Raw genomic sequence first — 25802 nt, 5'->3', positions numbered from 1 at the left:
ATTTTTCCAACTTCATCTTCCACTGTACCCTCACTTCAGCTATCCTTGATTGTGTACCATCTCCTCAACTTGCCTTTGATGAAATAAACTCTCACCTCAACCAAACCAACAGCAAAAGTGTATAACTGTTTTATGGATGTCATGGATTTGAATGGCTAAGAAACTATTTTAATGTGTAGATTAAGTACAGAGGCACCCCGCCCTGTAAGAGAGGAGGTGATATTTTAGCTGAAGTGTAAGGTCTTAACCAAAATGATTTACTGTGAGGCAACACTGTACTAGGGATTAGAGTAATTGTCTCCAAATTGGTATATGCACACCCCAGGGAACGCAAGAGATGACCTACTGAGATGAAGAAAAAATATTAAAATGTATGCTTATATCTATTTAATATCAGCCTTATATATTTATATTTTTGAACGTGTGCTATGTGTTAAGTATTGATACAGAACTATATGTAATTTATAAAAATATACATACTGGGGGAATATTTAATTTTTTAAATCATTGGAATGCATTATTTTAAAAGTTTGGAGACCAAAGCAAGGACTTTGGAATCCCACTGAAATCGTTTCTTATCTCAGCTCTAACACTTAGAAGCTGTGTGACTTTAGAAAGTTATCTTAACTTAAACCACAATTTTCTCAAGTATGTAATGAAAAGTGTTCATACTGTAGGACTATTGTGAACATTAAAGTGGACATTTTTTTAAAGGTATTAGCCCAATCTTTAACCAATATATATTAAGAACTTGATAAATGTAAAGATTATAACATTATTATTAATCGTGTTACATTCAATACTTGCTATTGCCTAAAGAAGAAACATGCTCATTAAAGAGCTCTAGATGACAAGCAAAGTCACTAGTTTCTCAGCCTTAAAAAGAGCCCATCCTTGTGCCCTGTGGGTGGGACTATAAGATAGTATAACTGTTAAGAAAAACAGTATGGAAGTTCCTGAAAAAATTAAAAATAGAACTACTATGTGATCCAGCAATCCCACTTGTGGATATACATCCAAAAGAATTGAAAGCAGGGTCTTGAAGGGACACCCTTCACACACTCATTTTCAGAGCAGCACTATTTTCAACAGCCAAAGGTGGAAGCAACCCAATGTCCATTGACAGATGAATAAACAAAATGCGGTAAGTACATACAATAGCATATTATTCAGCCTTTAAAAGGAAGGAAATCCTGTCACACACTTTAACGTGGATGAATATTGAGGACATTATGCTAAGTGAGATAATCAACCACAAAAAGACAAACATTGTGTAGTTCCACTTATATGAGGTATCAAAAGTAGTCAGATTCACAGAAACAGAAAGTAGAATGTTGGTTACCAGGGGCTGGAGGGAAGGGGAAAAGGGAAATTGTTGTTTATTGGGTATAGAGTTTCAGTTTTACAAGATGAAAAAGTTCTGGAGATCTGTTGCACAGCAATGTACATATACTATTGCACCATACACTTACACGTGTAAAAATGGAAAATATATATTATGTGTTTTTTACAATTTAAATAAATAAATATAATTTTTTTAAAAAAGAGTTCCCAGTATGGCTATGAAACTAGTTGTGTGGTGGTAAATAAGAAGTTCCCATCTGTGGTATTGGGCTGGGAGGTGATTTTCATTTATTCCATTAATACTGAGCACCAGTGAGGTATTACACATTGTGCACTCCCTTCCTTCAAAACAGGTTTTGGAAAAATTACTAAATTATCAAGCAATAGACATACTGCATGGTATGGTGTGGTAAGAATATGGTCGGTCAATTCAAGAGATATTAAGTTTGTAGAATCAACAGTACTCTGTCAAGTACTGACTATAAGGAGGGAAGAAAAGGGAGAAATCAAGCATATCACACAGATTTTTGGCTTGGATAGGTAAGCAAATTGTGCTGCCATCCATGGAAAAAAAATTTTTAAAAAGAGGTCAGATTGGAGGACCTAGGATGGGGGAATGGAGAGAAGAAAAATTCATTTTTGAATTTGTTTAATTTTAGGGGCTTTGGAATATCTTGATGGAAACATCTAGTAGAAAACCCAAAACACCGATCTGAACCCCAGTAGATGTGCAGTAAGTCCCCAGAACAGAGACACAACTGAAGCCATGGACATGAGTACCATTACTCACGAGAAAGAAAGAGTGAGAAAAGGAATTCAAGATATATCTTAGTGAAATTATTTAATTTCAAGGATACCTATGTAAACAATCCATGAAATCTGGAAAACAGGTTTGCCTTAGATTTTAACAGAGCTAACACAATATCTATAATGTCTGGTGGAAAGAGTGAAATGAAGAAATGACACCTAGCTAAGTTGCTCTTTAAGTACAAAGACAAAGGACAAATATTTTCAGTTGCATATAAACCTTAAAGAATAGAACACAGGAACTCTTCTTTAGGAAAAAAAAAAAAAAGATGATCAGGAATCACAGTTAATCAACTGATGAATCAAATAATTTAGAAGTAAAGAAAACCAGGTAAAAGAATGGATGATAATCATTTAAGTACAGCAAAGGAAAATATCAATAATTGTAAGAAGAAAATTACATACTATAACATAAATATAAAAAACCTTGAGAGTAAAAGAAATTAGATAATATAACTGATATAATACAATCAGATATATAACAATTATAATATAATCAATATAAATTATATCGATTATAAACAGGGAGGTAAGTAATAAGGAGGTGAGAAGTGAAAATACATTTGTCTCTTACCTATGATTGGAGAAAGTCAATTATATGGTATAAAATTGAAGTCTGTAGTTGAAAAAATAAATGCAATTCACTCTCAATGTTTTTCTTAATCTTTTCTATTAATTTCAGGAATAAATACTTCTGTGAAGAAGCCTTTATTAGCAATTTTTTGAATTTCATGTATTTCTTTTTCTTTTGTTGTATTTTGGTAATATTATATTTTATTCTTACCTAAATTAGCATATAATTATCATACTAGTTTCAGAAAATTACTTTTGCTGGTCCATATACAGTATCACTATCAATCATTATGTCTCATCTTCTTTTGGCATACATGTTTAGAGGGACATCTATAATCATGTTCAAAATTAGCTAATGGTGGTTATATCTGGGCAGGAGACTAGCATGAATTTTTAGCATTTTTTCCCTTTTCCCTTAGATTTTTCAAATAATGAGAATGTATCACTTTTAATTTATTTATTTATTTATTTTTGCTGTGCTGGGTCTTCGTCTCTGCGCGAGGGCTTCCTCTAGTTGTGGCAAGCGGGGGCCACTCCTCATCACGGGGCGCGGGCCCCTCACTATCGCGGCCTCTCCTGTTGCGGAGCACAGGCTCCAGACGCGCAGGCTCAGTAATTGTGGCCCACGGGCCTAGCTGCTCCGCGGCATGTGGGATCCTCCCAGACCAGGGCTCGAACCCGTGTCCCCTGCATTAGCAGGCAGACTCCCAACCACTGCGCCACCAGGGAAGCCCGAGAATGTATCACTTTTAAGAAGACAAAGTCATTTTTATTTTCTAAAAATGGAGTAGGCAGAATAAATATGTGAAAAATACATTAATACATACATATATATGTATCTTGTATTTTAACTCTGTTACAGTGTGATTTTTACTTCAGAACACAAATTATAATTACATCATGGTGTTCTTGCTTTGTTAACACTTAGAACAGCTTCTGTTTTTTTAGTATTTACTACGTGCCAGGCATATGCTACGTATGCTATATGCTTAGGAAGGATGAATTATGATTATTAATTCTTATCCCAAACTAATTAGGCAAGTAATATTACGTACATTTACAAAGAAGAAACTGTGTCTTTAGTTAAGAAACTTCCCCTAATTCACAGGTTCAGTAAATGTCAAATCCAGGATTTAAATCTTGCTCTAAAATCTATACCCTACCCACTATACCATGTTGCCTGCCATCCATGCCGTCCATGAAGTTTATCTTGTTATCCCAGGACTATGAAAACAAACGTAACCTAAAACACATTAGATTCACTTTAATTTTCCCAGTTAGATATAAAAAGTATTGGCAAATACAACAGTTATTAGTGAAAGGTCTTTATGATCTTGACATGGAGATGGAAACTTTGGAAGCTCTGTTGCCACATCCCTGGATTTCCTTCCTCATCTTTCCTTTATCCTATGCAGAAAGTCTAGAGTTAAAATCCTGACAAGCAGAATCTCCACTGGCTCAGGAGGTTTCTAGAGGGAATATATATGAGTGCTGAGTCTTGCCCCTCACCTCCACTATACTTACTAGCAAGACAAGGAAGAACCAATGGAAAAGTCAAGGACTCGTATCTTAGGAAGTAAGTGTGGGATAGTCCTCATATACTACGAGGGTCTGATTTCCTCCTAAAATTCAGGGGGGTTATCTCTATAAGCCCTTTGCCCCTTAATCCTCACGGCCAACTGGCCTCTAGTAAAGGTACCCACATTCCCTGAGAGCCTTAAGGAGGCGCTGTGCTAGGGACTTGCCATGGATGATGGATCCCTCCCAACAACTCACAAGGAACCACTAAAGTCAGCTTATAAACCACAATGCTGAGAATCATACTTGGGATCTCTTTAACCCTCCCCCCGCAAAAGACCTACGGTAGAGAGTGTCCCAAAATACTTAAATGAAGAAAAAAATGCATTGGTCATCAATAGCAATTCCCACTAGTATGGAAGTATTAAGAGATAAGCAAAAAATTGCTCATATCTCAGTGACTACTATTATGATTTGTCTCTGTGTCAGAGTTACAAAGTATCATCATGTATAACTGGCATGTCCCTCAGATTTGTTTTCTAGAATTTCTATAGCAAATTCCAGATCAAGGCCCAATACATATGATGTGTGCCTCAGGCATGGGGTTAGGCCAAGCGGAAATGTATACAGACTCCTTATGTACTATTTCCTTCACTCTGACGTGGTATAAAAAATAACCAAAAACCATAGTCAGAGAACTAAAAAAACAGTAACTGGTTATGAACCAGTGCATGAATATTCATTCTAATCACTGTACAATAATCAATTAGTAGTATACACAGCAAGAAAATATGAAATCTGAGGCTACAGATTGCAGAACTGAATAAATCATCATTTTTAAATGACATAACTAGAGATAATGCATTTTCTTTTCTGGATGAAAGATTCATTTATGTTTCCTAGTGGAATAAATAAAGGGAAAAAATACACATGAATGGTAAAAAAAAAAAAAAAAAAAATAAGCCAAAGTGTCTGTTCCTACAAATACAGGTCAAGAAAAGCATTGTTCACATTATTTGATTTTACAGTTTGGATATTCATTACCTTGTTTGCTTAAGACTGAAAAAAAAATAGAAATGTGAGTTTACTGAATTTCCTAATGTTTTATACAATTCAGTCAACTTTTTAAAAAATACACGTTAACACGTTAATAATATTACTAGCGAAAAGTTGTAATGAAATTTCTGGTTCTTTTCTAAGTTTACCTTTCCTAATATCAAGTGGTAGAATGTGCTCTGGTGCTTTACATTTTAAATGTGATGTTTCAACTAATGTTGCCAGAAAACAAAATGTCAATGAGGATGCAAAGCTTCTAAAAACAAACTAAACTAGAACTATCAAAGACATAAAATAGAGTAACCATAGTAATGCTAATTTTAAACAGTCACTGATTAAACATTTTTTTCCTAATCAATGTCAGGCATCTGCTATATCTTTTTCAGAACTGTTTTTAAGTTATTCATAATTTCATACTTCTAAATTTCTCACACATTTAATGAAGGAACATAAAAATAATAGTGGTAGCGTGGAAAAGAACTTAGATGCAATGCTCAACAAACCTTACATATGTGTGTGTGTGTACGCGCGCACGTGCACACACACATTCCCACTCCAGACCTAAAATGGCTGAGTTGCAGGATGTTGTTGCTTGGTGACCAAACAGTATCTCCTCAGCCACACAGTAATCTAAACAGTGACAGATATGTCCCCTCAGTTTTAGGCATGGCCAGGACAAATATTAAAGGGCATGTTTATCTTCTCCAATATTCCACATTTTTAAGTCAGTTGTCACTTGCTTGATTTTATCATCAGTTACATTTAGGCTTCAGGGGGGGAAAGTATTTGCAAAGCTACATATGTTCTTTTGGAAAAACAAGAGGTAGAACCGAGCTTCTTTCAGACTGAAAGATAGTCCTGTTTCAGTTAAGTCTGTGTGGTGTGTCTGCTCTCTTCTAGTCCGACCTCCCAGTTGCTATCAGTCTCCCTTTCTTTCATTAAACACAAGGAGCTAATTAGCCTCAGCCTGTCCTCTCCCCTTCTCTCTTTCCCTTTTTGCAGTAGTAATGATGTCTAATTACCGGCAACAGTGGGTTACTGCAACACCAGGCGCAAATCTCTCTCAATGACAGCAAAGCCAGCCGTGAACCTTCAAGCCTCAAAAAGCTAGCATGATTCTTAGTCTATGTGAAAATACCATTCAAATACAGTACTTTCTTTCAACCGATATATGCCTTTGAATGAAAAGAAAAGATATTCTTTGTCTTTCTGGTGACTGCACTCCTGTTATCATAAAGAAAAATCAACATATTTTTAAGGAAGAAATATTTTGAGATGTGGGGAAACACATGATAAAAGGGGATCTTTATTTTTTAACTCATTGAAATGTTGATTGGCTGTCTCTCAGAGAAGGAGGAGCCTATAATTCTATGTCAGGAGCAGCATAAACATTTCATAAACAGCAATAGGAGAGTTCATGAATTTAAAACATCTGCAACATTTCCAAACGGGTCTGAATGAAGATCAGAGCTCTTAAATACTACACGGGAAACCATTATCCAAGAACATCACCTAAAGGATTACATTTTCTCCCCTAACTATATGGAATCCTTACTGAAAAGAGATACACGTGTTACTTTATCATTAACCCTGGAGTTGTTACTCTATATTAGATGTTTTAGCAGCAATTCTTTAACAACTCTGCATTAATTTTTCAATGAAAATATGCTATCTGAGCATGTGAATGCTGGTTTGAATTACTGGCATCCATGTTTATCTTAGCGCCTCTACAACCATTACAGAATTTATGTTAGAATTTTGAATTAATGTTTTAAAAAGGCACACCTGTTTATACATACAGTGGATGTAACCAAATCCATGCAAGTATAAACTCACTGGAGCAATACACAAGTGAAGCTATCCGACACGTAAACAGAGGTGCCTAAGTGTAACATAAAAAAAAAAAAAAGAAAAGAAAAGAAAAACAAACTCCCAAGCTAGCAATTTAAAAAGAAAAAACATAGAATTATTAAATAATATTCAGGTAAATATATCTTAAATGATTATTTTATTCATCAATTAGCCCCGTATTGCCCAAAGGAAAATATATTCACATGCTGTGAATTCTAATTTACTTTGTCTAACAGTAAGTTATTTTTTTAAATCAGGTTCTTCATGTTACTCCCAATAAAAATGAATCAAAGCACTTCATTCTATGTGACAGACTTCTGGCTCATCCAGATGTAAATAAACCTCAGTTCATCCATGCTCATTACTTAGTAAAGCAATCTCACCATTGTCTTTAGCAATGCCACATGTTAAAAGAGAAGGCTGCATTTATAGATCGACCTTCTAGAAACCTTCCAACAATGGTACATTTTTTTTAAAAAACAGCAGAACTTTTATGTGTGTTTCCATTTCACCTTTATTTCCATGTCCCATTTTCCATATAAATTTCAAAAGAAATATACTCCCTTCAAACAACTACCCCTAATTAATCTCAAGAAACCATAAACTGCTTTCCAAACATAAGAGTCCTCCAAATAATCCTTTGAAAAACCTTTCATGCACATATTTCCAATTGAATATACCTCCGTTTGATAGAGAAGAATAGCTTTCAAGGCATCTCGTTTCTAGCATCCTCCAGGAATACTGCACGAGAAACAGTGGCCAGTAAGGAAGGGAGGAAAAGGAGCAAATGCTCAAGAAACCCGAAAGCGAGGCAAAAATGTACAGGATGCCAGATACCCTCCCCCACCCCTACTCCAGACGAGTACCCACCTAGCATGATGAAGAAAGAGGTCTTACGGATCTGATCTGCAATCCTACTTGCAGCCCACAGTTCCCATCTCCTTAAAAAGGAAATTGACGCTGCCGCCGCTCCCCAACCTCACAGGCTTCTGCCTAGTAGGCTGAGGTATACTGAGCTCTCAATGCCAGCGCCTGGGCTTAGAGCTTTGTGGCCATGAGACTAGAGCCATCCCAGAATAAGGAACAAATACGTACACCACTTGACTGCGCCCAAACCCGTCTCGCTTTGTTGTTCATCATGTAGCTGCGGCTTTATTTGTGAAAGGGGGAAGCGAGGAAGGGAATGGGGGCAATAGGAGGAGGAATCTCCAGGACCTTATCTACAATCTCAATAGTCGTGGCAAGATCTCCGGGAGTGATCAAGGCGATCGGACAGCCCGGTGTCTCGCAATAGCGGCGGTCTAACAATAAAACCTGATAGTGTCCGGGGGAAAACCCCACATCCACGACCAGCGCCACGTTTGGGCTTTGTGCCAATAAGGAGACACTGTAGACTATCGATCAGAATCGTCTATTATCAGAGCGTGCGTCTGGGGTTCCAGCGTGGCCTTTATGAGCGGTGGCGAAGGCGGGACACGCGCCAGGCGCCCAGCGAAGGACTTGGGACAATGGCCCAGCCCGAGGACGCGGGACGCCGCCCGACCAGGGGATGGAAGCTCCAGCAGCTTGTCCGGGAGCCCGGAGGCCAGGAGGGCTGCGCGCTCTGAAGGTGCGCTGCCGCTTTAAAATAAAGGACCACAAAGACTCCACGTTGGGGGAAACGCGCCTGGCTCACGCGACTGGGGACGACTTGGGGAGGGGGTTGAGAAGGGTGGGGCAAACGAGCCAACGGTGGCTCACGGCTCCCCCTTTCTCCCCCCCCCTGCCCCCCCACGCTGGGCTGCTCGGGCAGACGAATAACAGAGGAAGGCAAGTCACTCACCGTGGTCTTGACCGGCACGTAGAGCACTTGCTTTGCGCCGCCGCCGCCCCCGCGGACCTCGTCCGGCTGGCCCAGCTGGAAACCCTTCGATTTGACCCAGAATTTAAATTTGGCGTTGTCTGTGGAGCTCGACTCGCAGCCGTTGAGGAGCTGGACGATCCGCTCGTATTTTTTACGGGTCACCGTCTTGGTCTTGCCTGAGTCCCCGTAAGTCCTGAGGCACCAGTCCTGGAACTGGCGGTACATGTCGCGCTCACTCTCCATGTTCCCTGCTCCCGGCCGCCGGCCGGATGCTCCCAGCACACTTCGCACCTGTTCACCCCGGGCTCATGAAAAATGCAGCTCCCGCCACGATGTAGGGACGCGAGGTCCCGGCCGCCGCCAGAGCCTGCCTCGGGTTGGGGGGGGGGGGGAGCGGGGGGGAGGAATGGGGAGAGGGGAGGAGGGTCGGTTGGGCACCAGCGATCAATGCCCTGTGCTACCAAGTCTCTGGTTCGTTCGTAATTGCGGCGGATGTCTTGGACGCTTTTCTCGTCCTCTTAGTAATGGGTCTCTTTAATACTGTGGGAGTAGGACCATCCTAACAGCATCTGGCCCGGAGGAGCTGGGTTCTGAATAATTAAAATCCCATTCCTTGGTTTATTAAAAACCCACTATTGACTTGGGGTGGTCCCTCGACGCCTCGCCCGGGGCTGTGTCCGGGGCAAGCAGGTGGAGCGCAGCGCCGCCTCCCCGCGCGCGCCCCAGAAGCTTCCCCAGCCTCCGGCCCCACGGTCCAGAAGCGAGGGCTGCGCCTCTCTCAAAAGCAGCTGCCCGGCCGAGCGCCTGAGAGCCCGAAGGGCAGCCGGGTCCCCGGGCTCTTCTTCCTCCAGGGTCCTGTTCCACTTCGGCCTTCCCTGCGTGGGGCGTTCAGGGACTAGAAAGAGAGAAAGTTCTTACCTGTCATGTTGTTAAACCTATCAAATCCTGCTACACAGGAAAAATTTTAAGGTATTTTTAAAGCAGCATAAAATGTCATTTCTTCAGATGCATTTAGGCTAAATTCCAGTCCCGGAGGTAGATTCCAGGAGTTAAGTCCCAGAATTAGCAAAGCATTCACGAGGATTTGGCCATAGTTCTATAGGATAGCCTGTGGTACCCCAAACAGATATCCGTTCCAGGGGGATGTGGGTAAACGAAGGCAGGCCGCTGGCAGCGGGTCTCCCGGATAATGATGGGATCCCCAGACAGGACTCCTCTGACCTCTGGAGAACTGGGTACAAGGCATAGAAGTAAGTTTATGATACAGATGCTTAAAACCCTTTGCATGAAATTAGAATATAGCGAGGTATCATTTTCCCATTGCTTGGTTACAGTTTGCAGTTCACACGGGAGGTTTCGGATGTCTATTTTCCCCCTGCCACGTCATGGACACCCCCTCCACCGCTCAGAGTAGCCAAATATGAGTTCCTCCGGACGATTTCTCAAGCAAATGAAATCAGCGGTTCCTCCATTCAGGATTTCCATCTGTTTGTTACAGAGCTTGGAATAGGGGAGTTCCCATCCTCCTCGCGCTGCGATTGCGGCCGCTCCTCTTTATTCTACTCTCTGCGGAGGCCCGCGCCCGTCCCGGGAGGCGGCTCTGCCAGCAAGGCGGCCCGACCGGTGCTTAGCGCCGGGTCCGCCTCCTAGCCCACCTTCGCCCCTCGTCGTGGTCTCCAAGACGAAAGCCCCGACTGGGAACGCGGAGTGTTTGTACCCAGTGCGCCGCAGCTGGTCCCGGCACTTGCAAAATGGTCAGTGGCTCCTGCTCGGCCAGGCTGAGTGTGTGCGTGTGTGTGAGCCAGGGAGCGAGGGCGTGCGGTGTGCAGGGGGTGCGCCGTGTGTGCGCGCGTCTCCGGGAAGGTCTCGCGGCGGCTGGAGCCGGGACTGACAGCCCAGGCGGAGCGCGAGCAGCTCCACACACTAAACCTCTCGCCTCTCCCCTCACCCCCACCCCTCCCACTCCCCTCTCCTCCCGCCCCCCCTTCCCCGGCCCTTTCCAAGCTCTCTGATTGGCCAATGGGACAAAAGTTTCTGTGGAGACGGCTGGGCGCTGACGTCACGGACAGAATTGTCCCATTTAGGGATCCCGGGGGCAGTGCGCATGCTGCAGGCTGCAGGTTAGAGGCAGGAGGAGGTAGCAGCGGGCCCGGCGGCAGCCAGGTGGCGGAAAGGAGCACTCAGCATCCAGGTGGGGGGACGACTCCAGCAGGGTTTCCATGGAGATTCCTCTGGGTCTAGCCTAAAAACAGCAGATCAGCTGACACCATTAGCTCAGGACCTAATTACTGCTTATTGGAGCAACAAATGAGGGAGAGGGCCAGCTGCAAAGGAAGAGTTTTTATCCACCCCCCCTCCCCATCTCCTCCTCTCTCCCCTCTCTGGGGGGCTCTAGAGTCCCGGGTGAATTCTCATTAACTTGCAAGATTGCTGCAACGAAAGCTCCTCCTCTAGAGGCTACCTTCACTGCTTTTATTCTTTTTATTCCCTTCTTTTGTATCAAAAAGAAAATGCTAAAATAAATCAGTTGTCCTGAGTCCTTGAATTTTTTTTGCCCAATAAATATTAGACCGGTAGAGCTCAGAGAATCCACCGGCCAATAGAAGTCACAAGTGGATCACACATAAGGGGAGGATCACTTTCAGTTTATTGAATTGGGTATTTATCTTTAGGCTTTTCACATTCAAAAAAAAATTTCAATATCTTAAAAAAATATTTGGAACAAGCAATTGGACAGAATAGTATTTTCCATCACCCTTCTAAATGTGGTGTACCTCACAGGAACAACTCTCCTAAAAGTTTCCCTGGTGATATCAGAGACGGAGGATGATTTCAAGTCAAGAGATCCAGATTTTCTGGTATATTGGTCATAGGTTTCCTAGGAGATTCTGGAAGTATAGTTGGTCACAGGGTGGTCATTCATTCAAGATTAAGCTGGTTCTATAGAGTTTACTTTCTCTTACGGTTATAGCTGAATTCTCAATTTTAGAATTCGTTTTGGTAGCTCTTTCATTTGAAAAGTCACCCCACCTCTTCTAAGCCTCATTCAAGTACCTTCAGAACCAGAAAGACTTCCTTCCTTGACTTACTCAGGTTAAAGTGATCTGCCTCTCTAAACTCCTCTGGATAGTGTCTTTCAAACATTTTTTTAACCTTGTCTCATAGTAAGACATATTTTAGTAAGACATATTTAGTAAGACATATTTTACTCATATTTTACTTTGGCATAGAGTGCATACATACATCTGTCCTCCAAAAATTTTATGAAATAAGTATTTTTATTACATGCAATACACACTATTTGCCATTTTCCTCCTATTTATTTATTTTATTTGGTAAAGTATTGTCCTAACTCAATAAATTTATTTTATGATCCAGCAAAGGATGACTGGCAACTATAGTTTGGAAAACATGGTTTTAGATCACAAGAACTGCACTGCTCCTCGTACTATATTTATATTTTCATGTAAGTATGTTTCATTATTCAAATAGAATCTTGCTTGGAAGACTCTTGAGAGTTTGCACTTTCTTGTTTTCCAAGTAACTCCAGCACAATGAACAATGCACACAGTAAGTACTTAATAAATATATACTGAGTTAGTTAATTACTAAAGGAAGGAAAAACGAGGAAGGGAAGGAAGGAAGAAGCAGGCAGGCATAATTCTTGGCCATTCCTGTTGCCTTTTGCTGGGTGTTGTTTGGATGAAGTTGGGCCCCACTTAAGGGAATCATAGGGCCTGACCACATACACGTGTTCATTCTATTTATGATTATACTTGACACGCCAGTGTATGGAAATTAGAACCCTTGAGACATAAAGGATTCACAGAATACAAACAAATATGTCATCAACCCCTAGTCATATTAACTAGACTTTGTATGTAAGCAAAAAAAAAAAAAAAAAAAACTACAAAATTGAAAGATATCATGTAAGACACATTCTTTTTAGAAGGAAGAGGTAAATTTTAACTATTGAAAGAGGATTCACATTGGACTAAAGGAAAAGAGAGTTCTAGGACTTTGAGAGCCAAGTTTCTCAGAGCCCTGTGGATTCTCTGGTCTCCAGTGTGCTCTGTCCTGTACTTGTACTCATTATTAATTGGTGGGCTGGGTCAACATCTTTTACCATATCTTATCGACATAAAAGCATAAGCACTTGAAATATCTAAAATCTGCTTCAGCAACTCACTCTGGATTCATTTCTCTCCTTTACTTTTAACTTCTCTAGAAGTTCTTCCCAGCTCCACCTAGAGGGTCATACTGAGCCTTTCCTTCAGCTAACTTATTCATTGAACAGGCTGCCTGGAATTTAATTGGCATTTCCCCCAAGACACTTTCTTCAGAACTGATTCTCTACAGAGCATCTCTCTCCAAAAAAGTGACTCTTCACCCCTATATCTGAACACCAATCACTAAGCCCTGGCGCAGGGTTCTGCATGCCATTTATAGGGAGAGGAAGTCAGAAATTATTATATCAGAATTGTAATATATATTAAAATATATATTATATTTTAATGAAGGATAATCCAAATTTTGAAACACAATCAACATGATTTTATTATGAAAGTAAAATTTCTTCCAACTTATGGTCAGCTTGCATATGACATTTAAAAAAATCTGGAAAATCTTGCATTTTAATATCCATCACAAATAGTCATGCAACACTACATATTCATCAGCAAAATGTTACAGTGCAAACAACATATAATCCGTAATCATAAAATAAAGATTCAAAGAATAAACAAGCCTTCATTCATCCATCCATAAAATTATACTTTCATTCAACAAATATTTACTGAGCACCAATTTCTCTGATAGGCCCTAGAGTTAAAGTAGTCAACAAGACTGATGTATATATATATGGCCATCATCTAATGGAACTTAAATTTTTTAAGGAAAACATAACAAGCAAAGAAATAAATAATTAGCCCTTGAGGTAAGTGCCGGGAGGGGAAAAAAATGGTGCTATAATAGAAAACAGTGACAGAGTTAGAGGGACTTGGTGACTCAGGGAAGATATATCTGGGTAGGTAACACTTATCGTGAGACTTGATGGATGCAAAGAAGTCAACCAGTCAAAAAGCCAGAGAGGGGAACTACAGGCACAGCACAAAGGCAAGACTTCTTGGCATGTTTGAGGACTAGAAAGAAGACCAGTGTAACTGGAGCTTATTGAGCTTCAAAGGGAGAGGTAGGCTATGAGGTCTGAGTTGTCTTTTGCTGCCATATCCTATAGGGCACTGGTGACCATGATAAGGAATTTGCATTGTATTATTGGTCCAGTGGAAAATCAATGAAGTAGTTAAAGCAGGAGAAGTATGTGATATGAGATGCATTTTTAGAAGTTTCACTGGCCACTTTGAAAAGAAAGGATTAGGAGGAGGCAAGCATGGCCAATTAGGAAACTTGCTGTAGTTGTAGTAGTTTAGGTGAAATATTATACTAATGGATTAGAAAGGTAATGGTCGAGGTACAGGGAGAGAAGTGAAGGATTGAAGATACGTTTTAAAGATAGCAGAAGGCTTGCTGATGGATTGCATGTGGCAGGTGAGAGAAAAGATTGAGTCAAGGATGACCAGATGGCTTCTGGCTTTAGTAGTATGGCTAGTGAGGACACTGACTTAGAGAGGGGGGGTTTGAGAGAGGAACAGATTGGGAGTTGGAGGCTGAGGTAGAAGCAGAAGTAGGTTGGGGTGGAGAGGCAGGAAGAAAAATTTAATTTCAGAAAAGTTAAATTTGAAATATGGAAAGAGTTGTTCATGTAGGAATTTGAATATAGAAGCTTGAACGACAGAGAAAAGTCTGGGCTGGAGATATAAATACAGGAAATTTAAAGCCATGGGAATGAAAGACATCACCTCTACCCACATTCCTCCATCCCCCTAAAGGGAAAGACTCTATCTTTTGATACTGATTTTGTATAAACTGCTACCCTAGGGCTAAAATGGAATGTCATGTACTGACTGAACAGCAAAAGTTAGCTTCCCATTGGTGTAACTCTGATGATGGGAAAGCCTGAGAAAAATAGCAAAGCAATTTGAATCAATCCTTGGCTGGACCTAAACTGTTAGTGAGTTCCAAAATTTACATGGCCCTAAAATCATCTAAAGTTTTTTTTTTTTTTAATTTATGTTTTATTTTTTGGCCTCACTGTATGGCTTGCAGGATCTTAGTTCCCAACCAGGGATCAAACCCAGGCCCCCTGCAGTGGAAGTGCAGAGTCCTAACCACTGGACGGCCAGGGGATTCCCAATCATTTAAATTTTAAAAAGGAAAGACAAATACTGTATGATATCACTTATATGTGAAATCTAAAAAATAAAACAAACTAATGAATAAAACAAAAATGATGCAGATTCACACATATAGAGAACAAACTGGTGGGCACCAGTGGGGAGAGGGAATGGGGAGGGGCAATATGGGGTGGGGGAAGGGTTATTATAGGATTATATGAAATCATGTGTGTGAAACTTTTAAAAATTGTAAAGCACTATAGAATTTAAAGTATCTTTCATTCAATAAAAATTAAATTGAATTAAATTTTAAAAAATAGTCAAAAAATAAAAATAAATAAAATTTGACTTCAAAATAAATAAAGAAAGAAAATTTTTAAAGATTGAAAACTTTGGTTAGACCTGTTCTACATTAGATCAGGACACGGAGGCATGCTAAAATAGGAATCTACGCTTTGAAGATGGCCTATGAGCAAATCTGTCATTGAAGGGATCAAATAAATCCTTTGTCTACAGAGTTAAGTCAGTAAGAGAATTCGAGCCCTTTAGCCAGACCAGAGAATGTGATAGATGGTCCTTGCTACTTTGAAACCTGGAAGTTCTAAACATCATTATGCATCCAGATGTTTAACCGTCTATAAATAACTCCTCCATGGAAAAGGAATTTGTAAAGGAAGCAAATGGCCAACTCAGTCAGCAACTTGATTACCGTACAGCATGGCAACTTTTCAAAATGAAACAGAATAAACAAAGTTAAAGCAGAAAGGTACATATTGTGCCAATAGGGAAATTTGAGACTACATAAAAAGTGTCATAAGTCTGATTTTATTAGTTGACTTCCATTCTGATGACTCTTCTTCCAAATAATTTTGAAAAGAGCTATCTTTAGTATGCTATAGCTATCTTTTGGTTAAGAAAAAAAATGATTTTTAGAAAGTTTAAATATTGCTCTGATCTTTAGGGCTGTCATTACTAAGACACACCAAAAAAGTGTTGTTTTATTTTTTAATTCGTAAGCTATAGTATCAGAATCTTTATTCCATTTTCTAACCAAAAGAAAAAAGATTAGAAATTTAATGTTTTTTGCTTGGCCCCAAGTTGATTGACATTTATGTTTGTTTGGTGAGATCACCATTAAATATGATACATTGGTCAGCAGTTAATTTCCATATATACTTGTGTGCAAACTAAGAACAAACTAGCTTTGACAAGTCTAGTGGATTTGCTGAATTTCTCTTTAGTTCCTACCTTTAACATCTCTGTATAAACAAGTCCATGGCACAGCCAATTCCTGCATTTTAACAGCCACATATGGATTCATTCAACATTTATCCACCTGACATTTTCATCTAGCTGTCAGAACTATGATGAAGTCCAACGCTAAGTCTGGTGTTCATGTCCCTTGTAACAGAGAAGAAAATACATTTTTTTCTGGCCCCAAATATTGCTTTATTTCCAGTAGCCATATGGCTTATCTTTTCTTCCAAAATATATGGCTTAAAACAGTAATCTGCATATCATCTTCAACTCAGTGGACAGCATGATTATAGAATTTCTGCATTATTTTTAGAACAGTTATTTTGTCATGGAAAGTAACAACTCTTCAGGGAAGAGGGAACAACACACCTCTGCCCAACTCCCATTATACTGCTCCGCGTTTCCAGTTTTCACTCCTATTTCTATTGAATGAACCAATTAATATCTTACCACCATCACCTAACCCTCATATCTTATTTACAATATATTATTAATAATTGTAGGACATTTGTTTAACTTGCAGGCTAAAAGTGACAATAACAGACACAGATATTTCTTGGCTAAAACCACAGACTCTAGAAAGAGTTTTCATGTGGAAGACATCTGAGTTCTAATATCAGAATCTGCAAAATAGCTGTAACAATGCAAAAATACTGTCCTTTGGGGGGGGGGGGGGGAAGAAGTTGAAGGGAAAACTACCCCTAGTTTTCCTGGGACTATTCTAACAGGCATTGAAAAGCAAGGCAGAAAATAAGTTTTAGATTTCTCTTGTCTCTTTTCTTCTAAAATGAACATCTCCCGTCTTTAGAAAACTCTTTAATTAAACTTCTTGATCAAAAAACAGAGTAACCATTTAGAAGCTCCAAAAATTTAAGTTCTTTTTCTAGTTTGTATTGAGTTTTGAAAATGAGAGTTAACTTTTAAAACATGAAGTGTTCATTTATATGCAAAAATGCGTCTTAGGCAATTCAATTTTGAACTGTCTGCTTTGGTCATCTTGATAGCTTGGAAAAGCAGAACACCACTATGGGGGTGAGACACTTCCATTTATCTTAATGAATTGCAAATTTTAGATTGAACTAATCTTCAAGGCAGAGTTTTACACATGTGTGCATGAGATACAAATTGCCTAACATATCATAAAACATAATTTATTAAGAACAACCTCACTAGGTACAATGAAGCTGTGAGCCAATCAAACCTTTAAGAGTCATTTTAGCCATTAATTTGTAATTGGGTGTGAAGATTGAAATAAGCCCCAACATACAAGGGGAAGATGAAACAGCTCCTTGAGGGTCAGTGGTAGAGAATGGTTTACAAAGACAGCTTATGTTTCTGAGCATATTTATGCATACATGTCTTCTTGTAGAAAAACAATTATACCTGAATTTTGAAACAGCAATACTCCTGAAATCTCAAGATTTCTTTGACTCAAATAAAATCATCTGAGCATATCATTTTGTTGGAGTATTAAATTTACTAATCCCAAGTAAAATGATTTCATGCCTTACACATTTTTTAACTGTTTCCAAATATTAATATGACCAGTACTTTCTAAAATAGCAAAAAACTGTAACTTTTAAGTATCAATCAGTTAATTAAGAAACATACAGTGATGATATTGGCTCACTTTTTTATTAATACCCATTAAGGTAAAGGCATAGTATTGATTTATACATTTTAATAATGAAATTAATGTGGATTTCCAATTCCCGTGCTGTGGCTGACTAGAGACACTAAGAGCCCTTTTTCAAGAAAACAACTCAAGGATGCATAATAAGTAGTTGTGATTGCATGACTGGGCTCACAGGATGTGAGGAAAGTACCTCGCTCTCCCCTCCCACAAAAAAGTCCATTGAAAACTGATCAGTGAGCAGTCAACACACCCAAGAGGCTAGATGATCTTATGAGCAACGTTAATATCAACATTATGGTAGAAAGACTGAATATTAGGGCTTCCCTGGTGGCGCAGTGGTTGAGAATCTGCCGGCCAATGCAGAGGACACGGGTTCGAGCCCTGGTCTGGGAAGATCCCACATGCTGCGGAGCAACTAGGCCTGTGAGCCACAACTACTGAGCCTGCGCGTCTGGAGCCTGTGCTCCGCAACAAGAGAGGCCGCGATAGTGAGAGGCCCGCGCACCGCAATGAAGAGTGGCCCCCGCTTGCCGCAACTGGAGAAAGCCCTCACACAGAAACGAAGACCCAACACAGCCAAAAATTAAAAAAAAAAAAAAAAGACTGAACATTAGATCAGCAACATAGTACTGGAGCTGTTCCTGAAAATCCTATATGAAGCCGGAGACACTCGAAGTGTAGTAAAATAGTTACAAAGTTGGCCTTGCCACCTGGCTCATAGTAAAAGTAAATACACATTCTCTGTAGAGGAAAACATCCACCATTTGAGTAACCAGGTTTGTCTTAGATTAAGAACAACCAAATATGAGCATACAACTTGAAGTGTCCAAAAATAAGAAAACCAACTATCATCTATAAAAGCCAGCATAAGTAACAAGAACAAAAATAAATTCCCAAAGATTTTATTCAAAAACAGACAAACTGTTTACTTTGATTGTAGTAACTGGTGGAGGACACTAAGAGGGTTTCTAAAATGGTAGTAACATACAGTTTCCTGAACTATGTGCTAATTATACGGGTGGTTCACTTTGAGAAAATACATCGCGTTATATACTTATTATTAGTACACTTTTCCCCATGTATGTTAACCTTTAATTAGGAAGTTTACTTTTAAAAAGCAATAAACATGCAAACTCTGTAGGCCAATCACTAACAGTATTTTTTTAACATCTTTATTAGAGTATAATTGCTTTACAATGGTGTGTCAGTTTCTGCTTATAACAAAGTGAATCAGCTATACATATACATGTGTCCCCATATCTCTTCCCTCTTGCATCTCCCTCCCTCCCACCCTCCCTATCCCACCCCTCTAGGTGGTCACAAAGCACCAAGCTGATCTCCCTGTGATATGCAGCTGCTTCCCACTAGCTATCTATTTTACGTTTGGTAGTGTATATATGTCCATGCCACTCTCTCACTTTGTCCCAGCTTACCCTTCCCCCTCCCCATATCCTCAAGTCCATTATCTAGTAGGTCTGCATCTTTATTCGCATCTTGCCCCTAGGTTCTTCTGACCATTTCCTTTTTCTTTTTTTTTTTTTTTAGATTCCATATATATGTGTTAGCATACGGTATTGTTTTTCTCTTTCTGACTTACTTCACTCTGTATGACAGTCTCTAGGTCCATCCACCTCACTACAAATAACTCAGTTTGGTTCCTTTTTATGGCTGAGTAATATCCCATTGTATATATGTGCCAAATCTTCTTTTCCATTCATCTGCCGATGGACACTTAGGTTGCTTCCATGTCCTGGCTATTGTAAATAGAGCTGCAGTGAACATTGTGGTACATGACTCTTTTTGAATTATGGTTTTCTCAGGTCATATGCCCAGTAGTGGGATTGCTGGGTCGTATGGTAGTTCTGTTTTTAGTTTTTTAAGGAACCTCCATACTGTTCTCCATAGTGGCTGTATCAATTTACATTCCCACCAACAGTGCAAGAGGGTTCCCTTTTCTCCACACCCTCTCCAGCAATTTCTGTTTGTAGATTTTTTGATGATGGCCATTCTGACCGGTGTGAGATGATATCTCATTGTACTTTTGATTTGCATTTCTCTAATGATTAATGATGTTGAGCATTCTTGCATATGTTTGTTGGAAATCTGTATATCTTCTTAGGAGAAATGTCTATTTAGGTCTTCTGCCCATTTTTGGATTGGGTTGTTTGGGTTTTTGTTTTTTTGTGTTTTTTTTGGGTTGTTTGTTTTTTAATACTGAGCTGCATGAGTTGCTTGTATGTTTTGGAGATCAATCCTTTGTCAGTTGCTTCATTTGCAAATATTTTCTCCCATTCTGAGGGTTGTCTTTTCGTCTTGTTTATGGTTTCCTTTGCTGTGCAAAAGCTTTTAAGTTTCATTAGGTCCCATTGGTTTATTTTTGTTTTTCTTTCCATTTCTCTAGGAGGTGGGTCAAAAAGGATTTTGCTGTGATTTATGTCATAGAGTGTTCTGCCTATGTTTTCCTCTAAGAGTTTGATGGTGTCTGGCCTTACATTTAGGTCTTTAATCATTTTGAGTTTATTTTTGTGGATGGTGTGAGGGAGTGTTCTAATTTCATTCTTTTACATGTAGCTGTCCAGTTTTCCCAGCACCACTTATTGAAAAGGCTGTCTTTTCTCCAGTGTATATTCTTGCCTCCTTTATCAAACAGAAGGTGACCATATGTGCATGGGTTTATCTCTGGGCTTTCTATCCTGTTCCATTGATCTATATTTCTCTTTTTGTGCCAGTACCATACTGCCTTGATTACTGTAGCTTTGTAGTATAGTCTGAAGTCAGGGAGCCTGATTCCTCCAGCTCCGTTTTTCTTTCTCAAGATTGCTTTGGCTATTCGGGATCTTTTGTGTTTCTATACAAATTGTGAAATGTTTTGTTCTAGTTTTCTGATAAATGCCAGTGGTAGTTTGATAGGGATTGCATTGAATCTGTAGATTGCTTTGGGTAGTAGACTCATTTTCACAATGTTGATTCTTCCAATCCAAGAACATGGTATATCTCTCCATCTATTTGTATCATGTTTAATTTCTTTCATCAGTGTCTTATAATTTTCTGCATATAGGTCTTTTGTCTCCTTAGGTAGGTTTATTCCTAGATATTTTATTCTTTTTGTTGCAATGGTAAATGGGAGTGTTTTCTTAATTTCACTTTCAGATTTTTCATCATTAGTGTATAGGAATGTAAGAGATTTCTGTGCATTAATTTTGTATCCTGCTACTTTAACAAATTCATTGATTAGCTCTAGTAGTTTCCTGGTAGCATCTTTAGGATTCTCTGTATATAGTATCATGTCATCTGCAAACAGTGACAGCTGTACTTCTTCTTTTCCAATTTGGATTCCCTTTATTTCTTTTTCTTCTCTGATTGCTGTGACTAAAACTTCCAAAACTATGTTGAATAATAGTGGTGAGAGTGGACAGCCTTGTCTTGTTCCTGATCTTAGTGGAAATGGTTTCAGTTTTTCACCATTGAGGATGATGTTGGCTGTGGGTTTGTGATATATGGCCTTTATTATGTTGAGGAAAATTTCCCTCTATACCTACTTTCTGGAGGGTTTTTATTATATATGGGTGTTGAATTTTGTTGAAATCTTTCTCTGCATCTATTGAGATGATCATATGGTTTTTCTCCTTCAGTTTGTTAATATGGTGTATCACGTTGATTGATTTGAGTATAGTGAAGAATCCTTGCATTCCTGGGCTAAACCCCACTTGATCATAATGTATGATCCTTTTAATGTGCTGTTGGATTCTGTTTGCTAGTATTTTGTTGAGAATTTTTGCATCTATGTTCATCCGTGATATTGGCCTGTAGTTTTCTTTCTTTGTGACATCTTTGTCTGGTTTTGGTATCAGAGTTATGGTGGCCTCGTAGAATGAGTTTGGGAGTGTTCCTCCCTCTGCTATATTTTGGAAGAGTTTGAGAAGGATAGGTGTTAGCTCGTCTCTAAATGTTTGATAGAATTCACCTGTGAAGCAATGTGGTCCTGGGCTTTTTTTTGTTGGAAGATTTTTAATCACAGTTTCAGTTTCAGTGCTTGTGATTGGTCTGTTCATATTTTCTATTTCTTACTGGTTCAGTTTCGGATGGTTGTGCATTTCTAAGAATTTGTCCATTTCTTCCACGTTGTCCATTTTATTGGCATAGAGTTGCTTGTATTAATCTCTCATGATCCTTTGTATTTCTGCAGTGTCAGTTGTTACTTCTCCTTTTTCATTTCTAATTCTATTAATTTGAGTCATCTCCCTTTTTTTCTTGATGAGTCTGGCTAATGGTTTATCAATTTTGTTTATCTTCTCAAAGAACCAGCTTTTAGTTTTATTGATCTTTGCTATCATTTCCTTCATTTCTTTTTCATTTATTTCTGATCTGATCTTTATGATTTCTTTCCTTCTGCTAATTTTGGGTTTTTTTGATCTTCTTTCTCTAATTGCTTTAGGTGTAAGGTTAGGTTGTTTATTTGAGATGTTTCTTGTTTCTTAAGGTAGGCTTGTATAGCTATAAACTTCCCTCTTAGAACTGCTTTTACTGCATCCCATAGGTTTTCAGTCGTTGTGGTTTCATTGTCACTTGTTTCTAGGTAGTATTTTTTGATTTCCTCTTTGACTTCTTCAGTGATCTCTTGGTTATTAAGTAGTGTGTTGTTTAGCCTCCATGTGTTTGTATTTCTTACAGATTTTTTCCTGTAATTGATATCTAGTCTCATAGCATTGTGGTCAGAAAAGATACTTGATATGATTTTTTTTTTTAATTTTCCAAGGCTTTATTTGTGACCCAAGATATGATCTATCCTGGAGAATGTTCCATGAGCACTTGAGAAGAATGTGTATTCTGTTGTTTTTGGATGGAATGTCCTATAAATATCAATTAAGTCTATCTTGTTTAATGTATCATTTAAAGCTTGTGTTTCCTTATTTATTTTCATTTTGGATGATCTGTCCATTGGTGAAAGTGGGGTGTTCAAGTCCCCTACTATGATTGTGTTACTGTCAATTTCCCCTTTTATGGCTGTTAGTATTTGCCTTATGTATTGAGGTGCTCCTATGTTTACAACTGTTATATCTTCTTCTTGGATTCATCTATTTCTTGATCATTAGGTAGTGTCCTTCTTTGTCTCCTGTAATAGTCTTTGTTTTAAAATCTATTTTGTTTGATATGAGAATTGCTACTCCAGCTTGCTTTTGATTTCCATTTGCATGGAATATCTTTTTCCATCCCCTCACTTTCAGTCTGTATATGTCCCTAGGTCTGAAGTGGGTCTCTTTAAGACAGCATATATATGGTCTTGTTTTTGTATCCATTCAGCCGGTCTATGTCTTTTGGTTGTAGCATTTAATCCATTTACATTTAAGGTAGTTTTCAATATGTAGGTTCTTATTACCATTTTCTTAATTGTTTTGGGTTTGTTATTGTAGGTCTTTTCCTTGTCTTGTGTTTCCTGCCTAGAGACGTTCCTTTAGCATTTGCTGTAAACCTGGTTTGGTGGTGCTGAATTCTCTTAGCTTTCACTTGTCTGTAAAGCTTTTAATTTCTCCACCAAATCTGAATGAGATCCTTGCTGGGTAGAGTAATCTTGGTTGTAGGTTTTTCTCTTTCATCACTTTAAATATTTCCTGCCACTCCCTTCTGGCTTGCAGAGTTTCTGCTGAAAGTTCAGCTGTTAACCTTATGGGGATTCCCTTATGTGTTACTTGTTGTTTTTCCCTTGCTGCTTTTAATATTTGTTCTTTGTATTTAATTTTTGATAGTTTGATTAATGTGTCTTGGTGTGTTTCTCCTTGGATTTATCCTGTATGGCACTCTCTGTGCTTCCTGGACTTGATTAACTATTTCCTTTCCCATATTAGGGAAGTTTTCAACTATAATCTCTTCAAATATTTTCTCAGTCCCTTTCTTTTTCTCTTCTTCTTCTGGGACCCCTATAATTCGAATGTTGTTGTGTTGAATGTTGTCTCAGAGGTCTCTGAGACTGTCCTCAATTCTTTTCATTCTTTTTTCTTTATTCTGCTCTGCAGTAGTTATTTCCACTATTTTATCTTCCAGATCACTTATCCATTCTTCTGCCTCAGTTATTCTGCTATTGATTTCTTCTAGAGAATTTTAAATTTCATTTATTGTGTTGTTCATCTCTGTTTGTTTGCTCTTTATTTCTTCTAGGTCCTTGTTAAATGTTTCTTGTATTTTCTCCATTCTATTTCCAAGATTTTCTATCATCCTTACTATCATTATTCTGAATTCTTTTTCAGGTAGACTACCTATTTCCTCTTCATTTGTTAAGTCCAGTGTGTTTTGAGCCTGCTCCTTCATCTGCTGTGTGTTTCTCTGTCTTCTCATTTTGCTTAACTTACTGTGTTTGGGGTCTCCTTTTCGTAGGCTGCAGGTTCGTAGTTTCCATTGTTTTTGGTGTCTGTCCCCAGTGGCTGAGGTTGGTTCAGTGGGTTGTAGGCTTCCTGGTGGAGGGGACTAGTGCCTGTGTTCTGGTGGATGAGGCTCGATCTTGTCTTTCTGGTGGGCAGGTCCATGTTTGGTGGTGTGTTTTGGGGTGTCTGTGGCCTTTTTATGATTTTAGGCAGCCTCTATGCTAATGGATGGGGTTGTGTTCTTGTCTTGCTAGTTGTTTGGCATAGGGTGTCCTTCACTGTAGCTTGCTGGTCGTTGAGTGGAGCTGGGTCTTGGCATTGACATGGAGATCTCTGGGAGATTTTCGCCATTTGATATTACGTGGAGCTGGGAAGTCTCTTGTGGACCAGTGTCCTGAACTTGGCTCTCCCACCTCAGTGGCACAGCCCTGATGCCTGGCTGGAGCACCAAGAGCCTGTCCTCCACACGGCTCAGAATAAAAGGGAGAAAAAAAAGAAATAAAGAAAGAAGAAGATAAAATAAAATAAAGTAAAATAAAATAAAATAAATTTATTAGAACAAAAAATAAAAGATAATTATTAAGAAAAAAAATTTTTTTAAGTAATAAAAAAAAAATGGACAGACAGAACCCTAGGACAAATGGTAAAAGCAAAGCTATACAGACAAAATCACACAAAGAAGCATACACATACATACTCACAAAAAGAGAAAAAGGAAAAAAAAAAAAAAATATATATATATATATATATATATATATATATATATATATATATATATATATATATATATCATTGATCTCAAAGTCCACCTCCTCAATTTGGGATGATTCGTTGTCTATTCAGGTATTCCAGAGATGCAGGGTACATCAAGTTGATTGTGGAGATTTAATCTGCTGCTCTTGAGGCTGCTGGGAGAAATTTCCTTTTCTCTTCTTTGTTCACACAGCTCCTGGGGTTCAGCTTTGGATTGGACCCGCCTCTTCATGTAGGTCACCTGAGGGCGTCTGTTCTTCGCTCAGACAGGACGGGTTAAAGGAGCAGCTGATTCAGGGGCTCTGTCTCACTCAGGATGGGGGGAGCGAGGGGTACGGATGCGGGGCGAGCCTGTGGTGGCAGAGGCCAGCATGGCGTTGCACCAGCCTGAGGTGCGCAGTGCGTTCTCCTGGGGAAGTTGTCCCTGGATCACAGGACTCTGGCAGTGGCGGGCTGCACAGGCTCCCAGGAGGGGAGGTGTGGATAGTGACCTGTGCTTGTTCACAGGCTTCTTGGTGGCTGCAGCAGCAGCCGTAGCGTCCCATGGCCGTGTCTGGGGTCCGTGCTGATGGCCG

The 25802-nt window shown here is 39.3% G+C and overlaps 1 protein-coding gene across 5 annotated transcripts in view; it reads right to left on the bottom strand.

The window, feature by feature from the left end:
• NOL4 (nucleolar protein 4) overlaps window positions 1-9293 on the bottom strand; it is a 406271-nt gene extending 396978 nt beyond the window's left edge. For 4 of the 5 annotated variants that reach the window (XM_057525972.1, XM_057525967.1, XM_057525968.1 and 1 more), the window contains exon 1: window positions 8972-9293. In XM_057525972.1, coding sequence (XP_057381955.1) covers window positions 8972-9235 — 264 coding nt within the window. In that variant the 5' untranslated portion in view covers window positions 9236-9293. Of the gene's footprint in view, window positions 1-7829; window positions 7911-8971 lie in introns of those variants that run through there. The other variant, XM_057525969.1, reaches the window with a different exon arrangement.
• Window positions 9294-25802: the final 16509 nt, after the last annotated feature.

Source organism: Balaenoptera acutorostrata, chromosome 13, assembly GCF_949987535.1.
Source record: "Balaenoptera acutorostrata chromosome 13, mBalAcu1.1, whole genome shotgun sequence".
NCBI classification, from domain to species: domain Eukaryota; kingdom Metazoa; phylum Chordata; class Mammalia; order Artiodactyla; family Balaenopteridae; genus Balaenoptera; species Balaenoptera acutorostrata.
The sequence above is the reverse complement of the archived record's forward strand: the minus strand, read 5'-3'. Positions and strand labels throughout refer to the sequence as shown.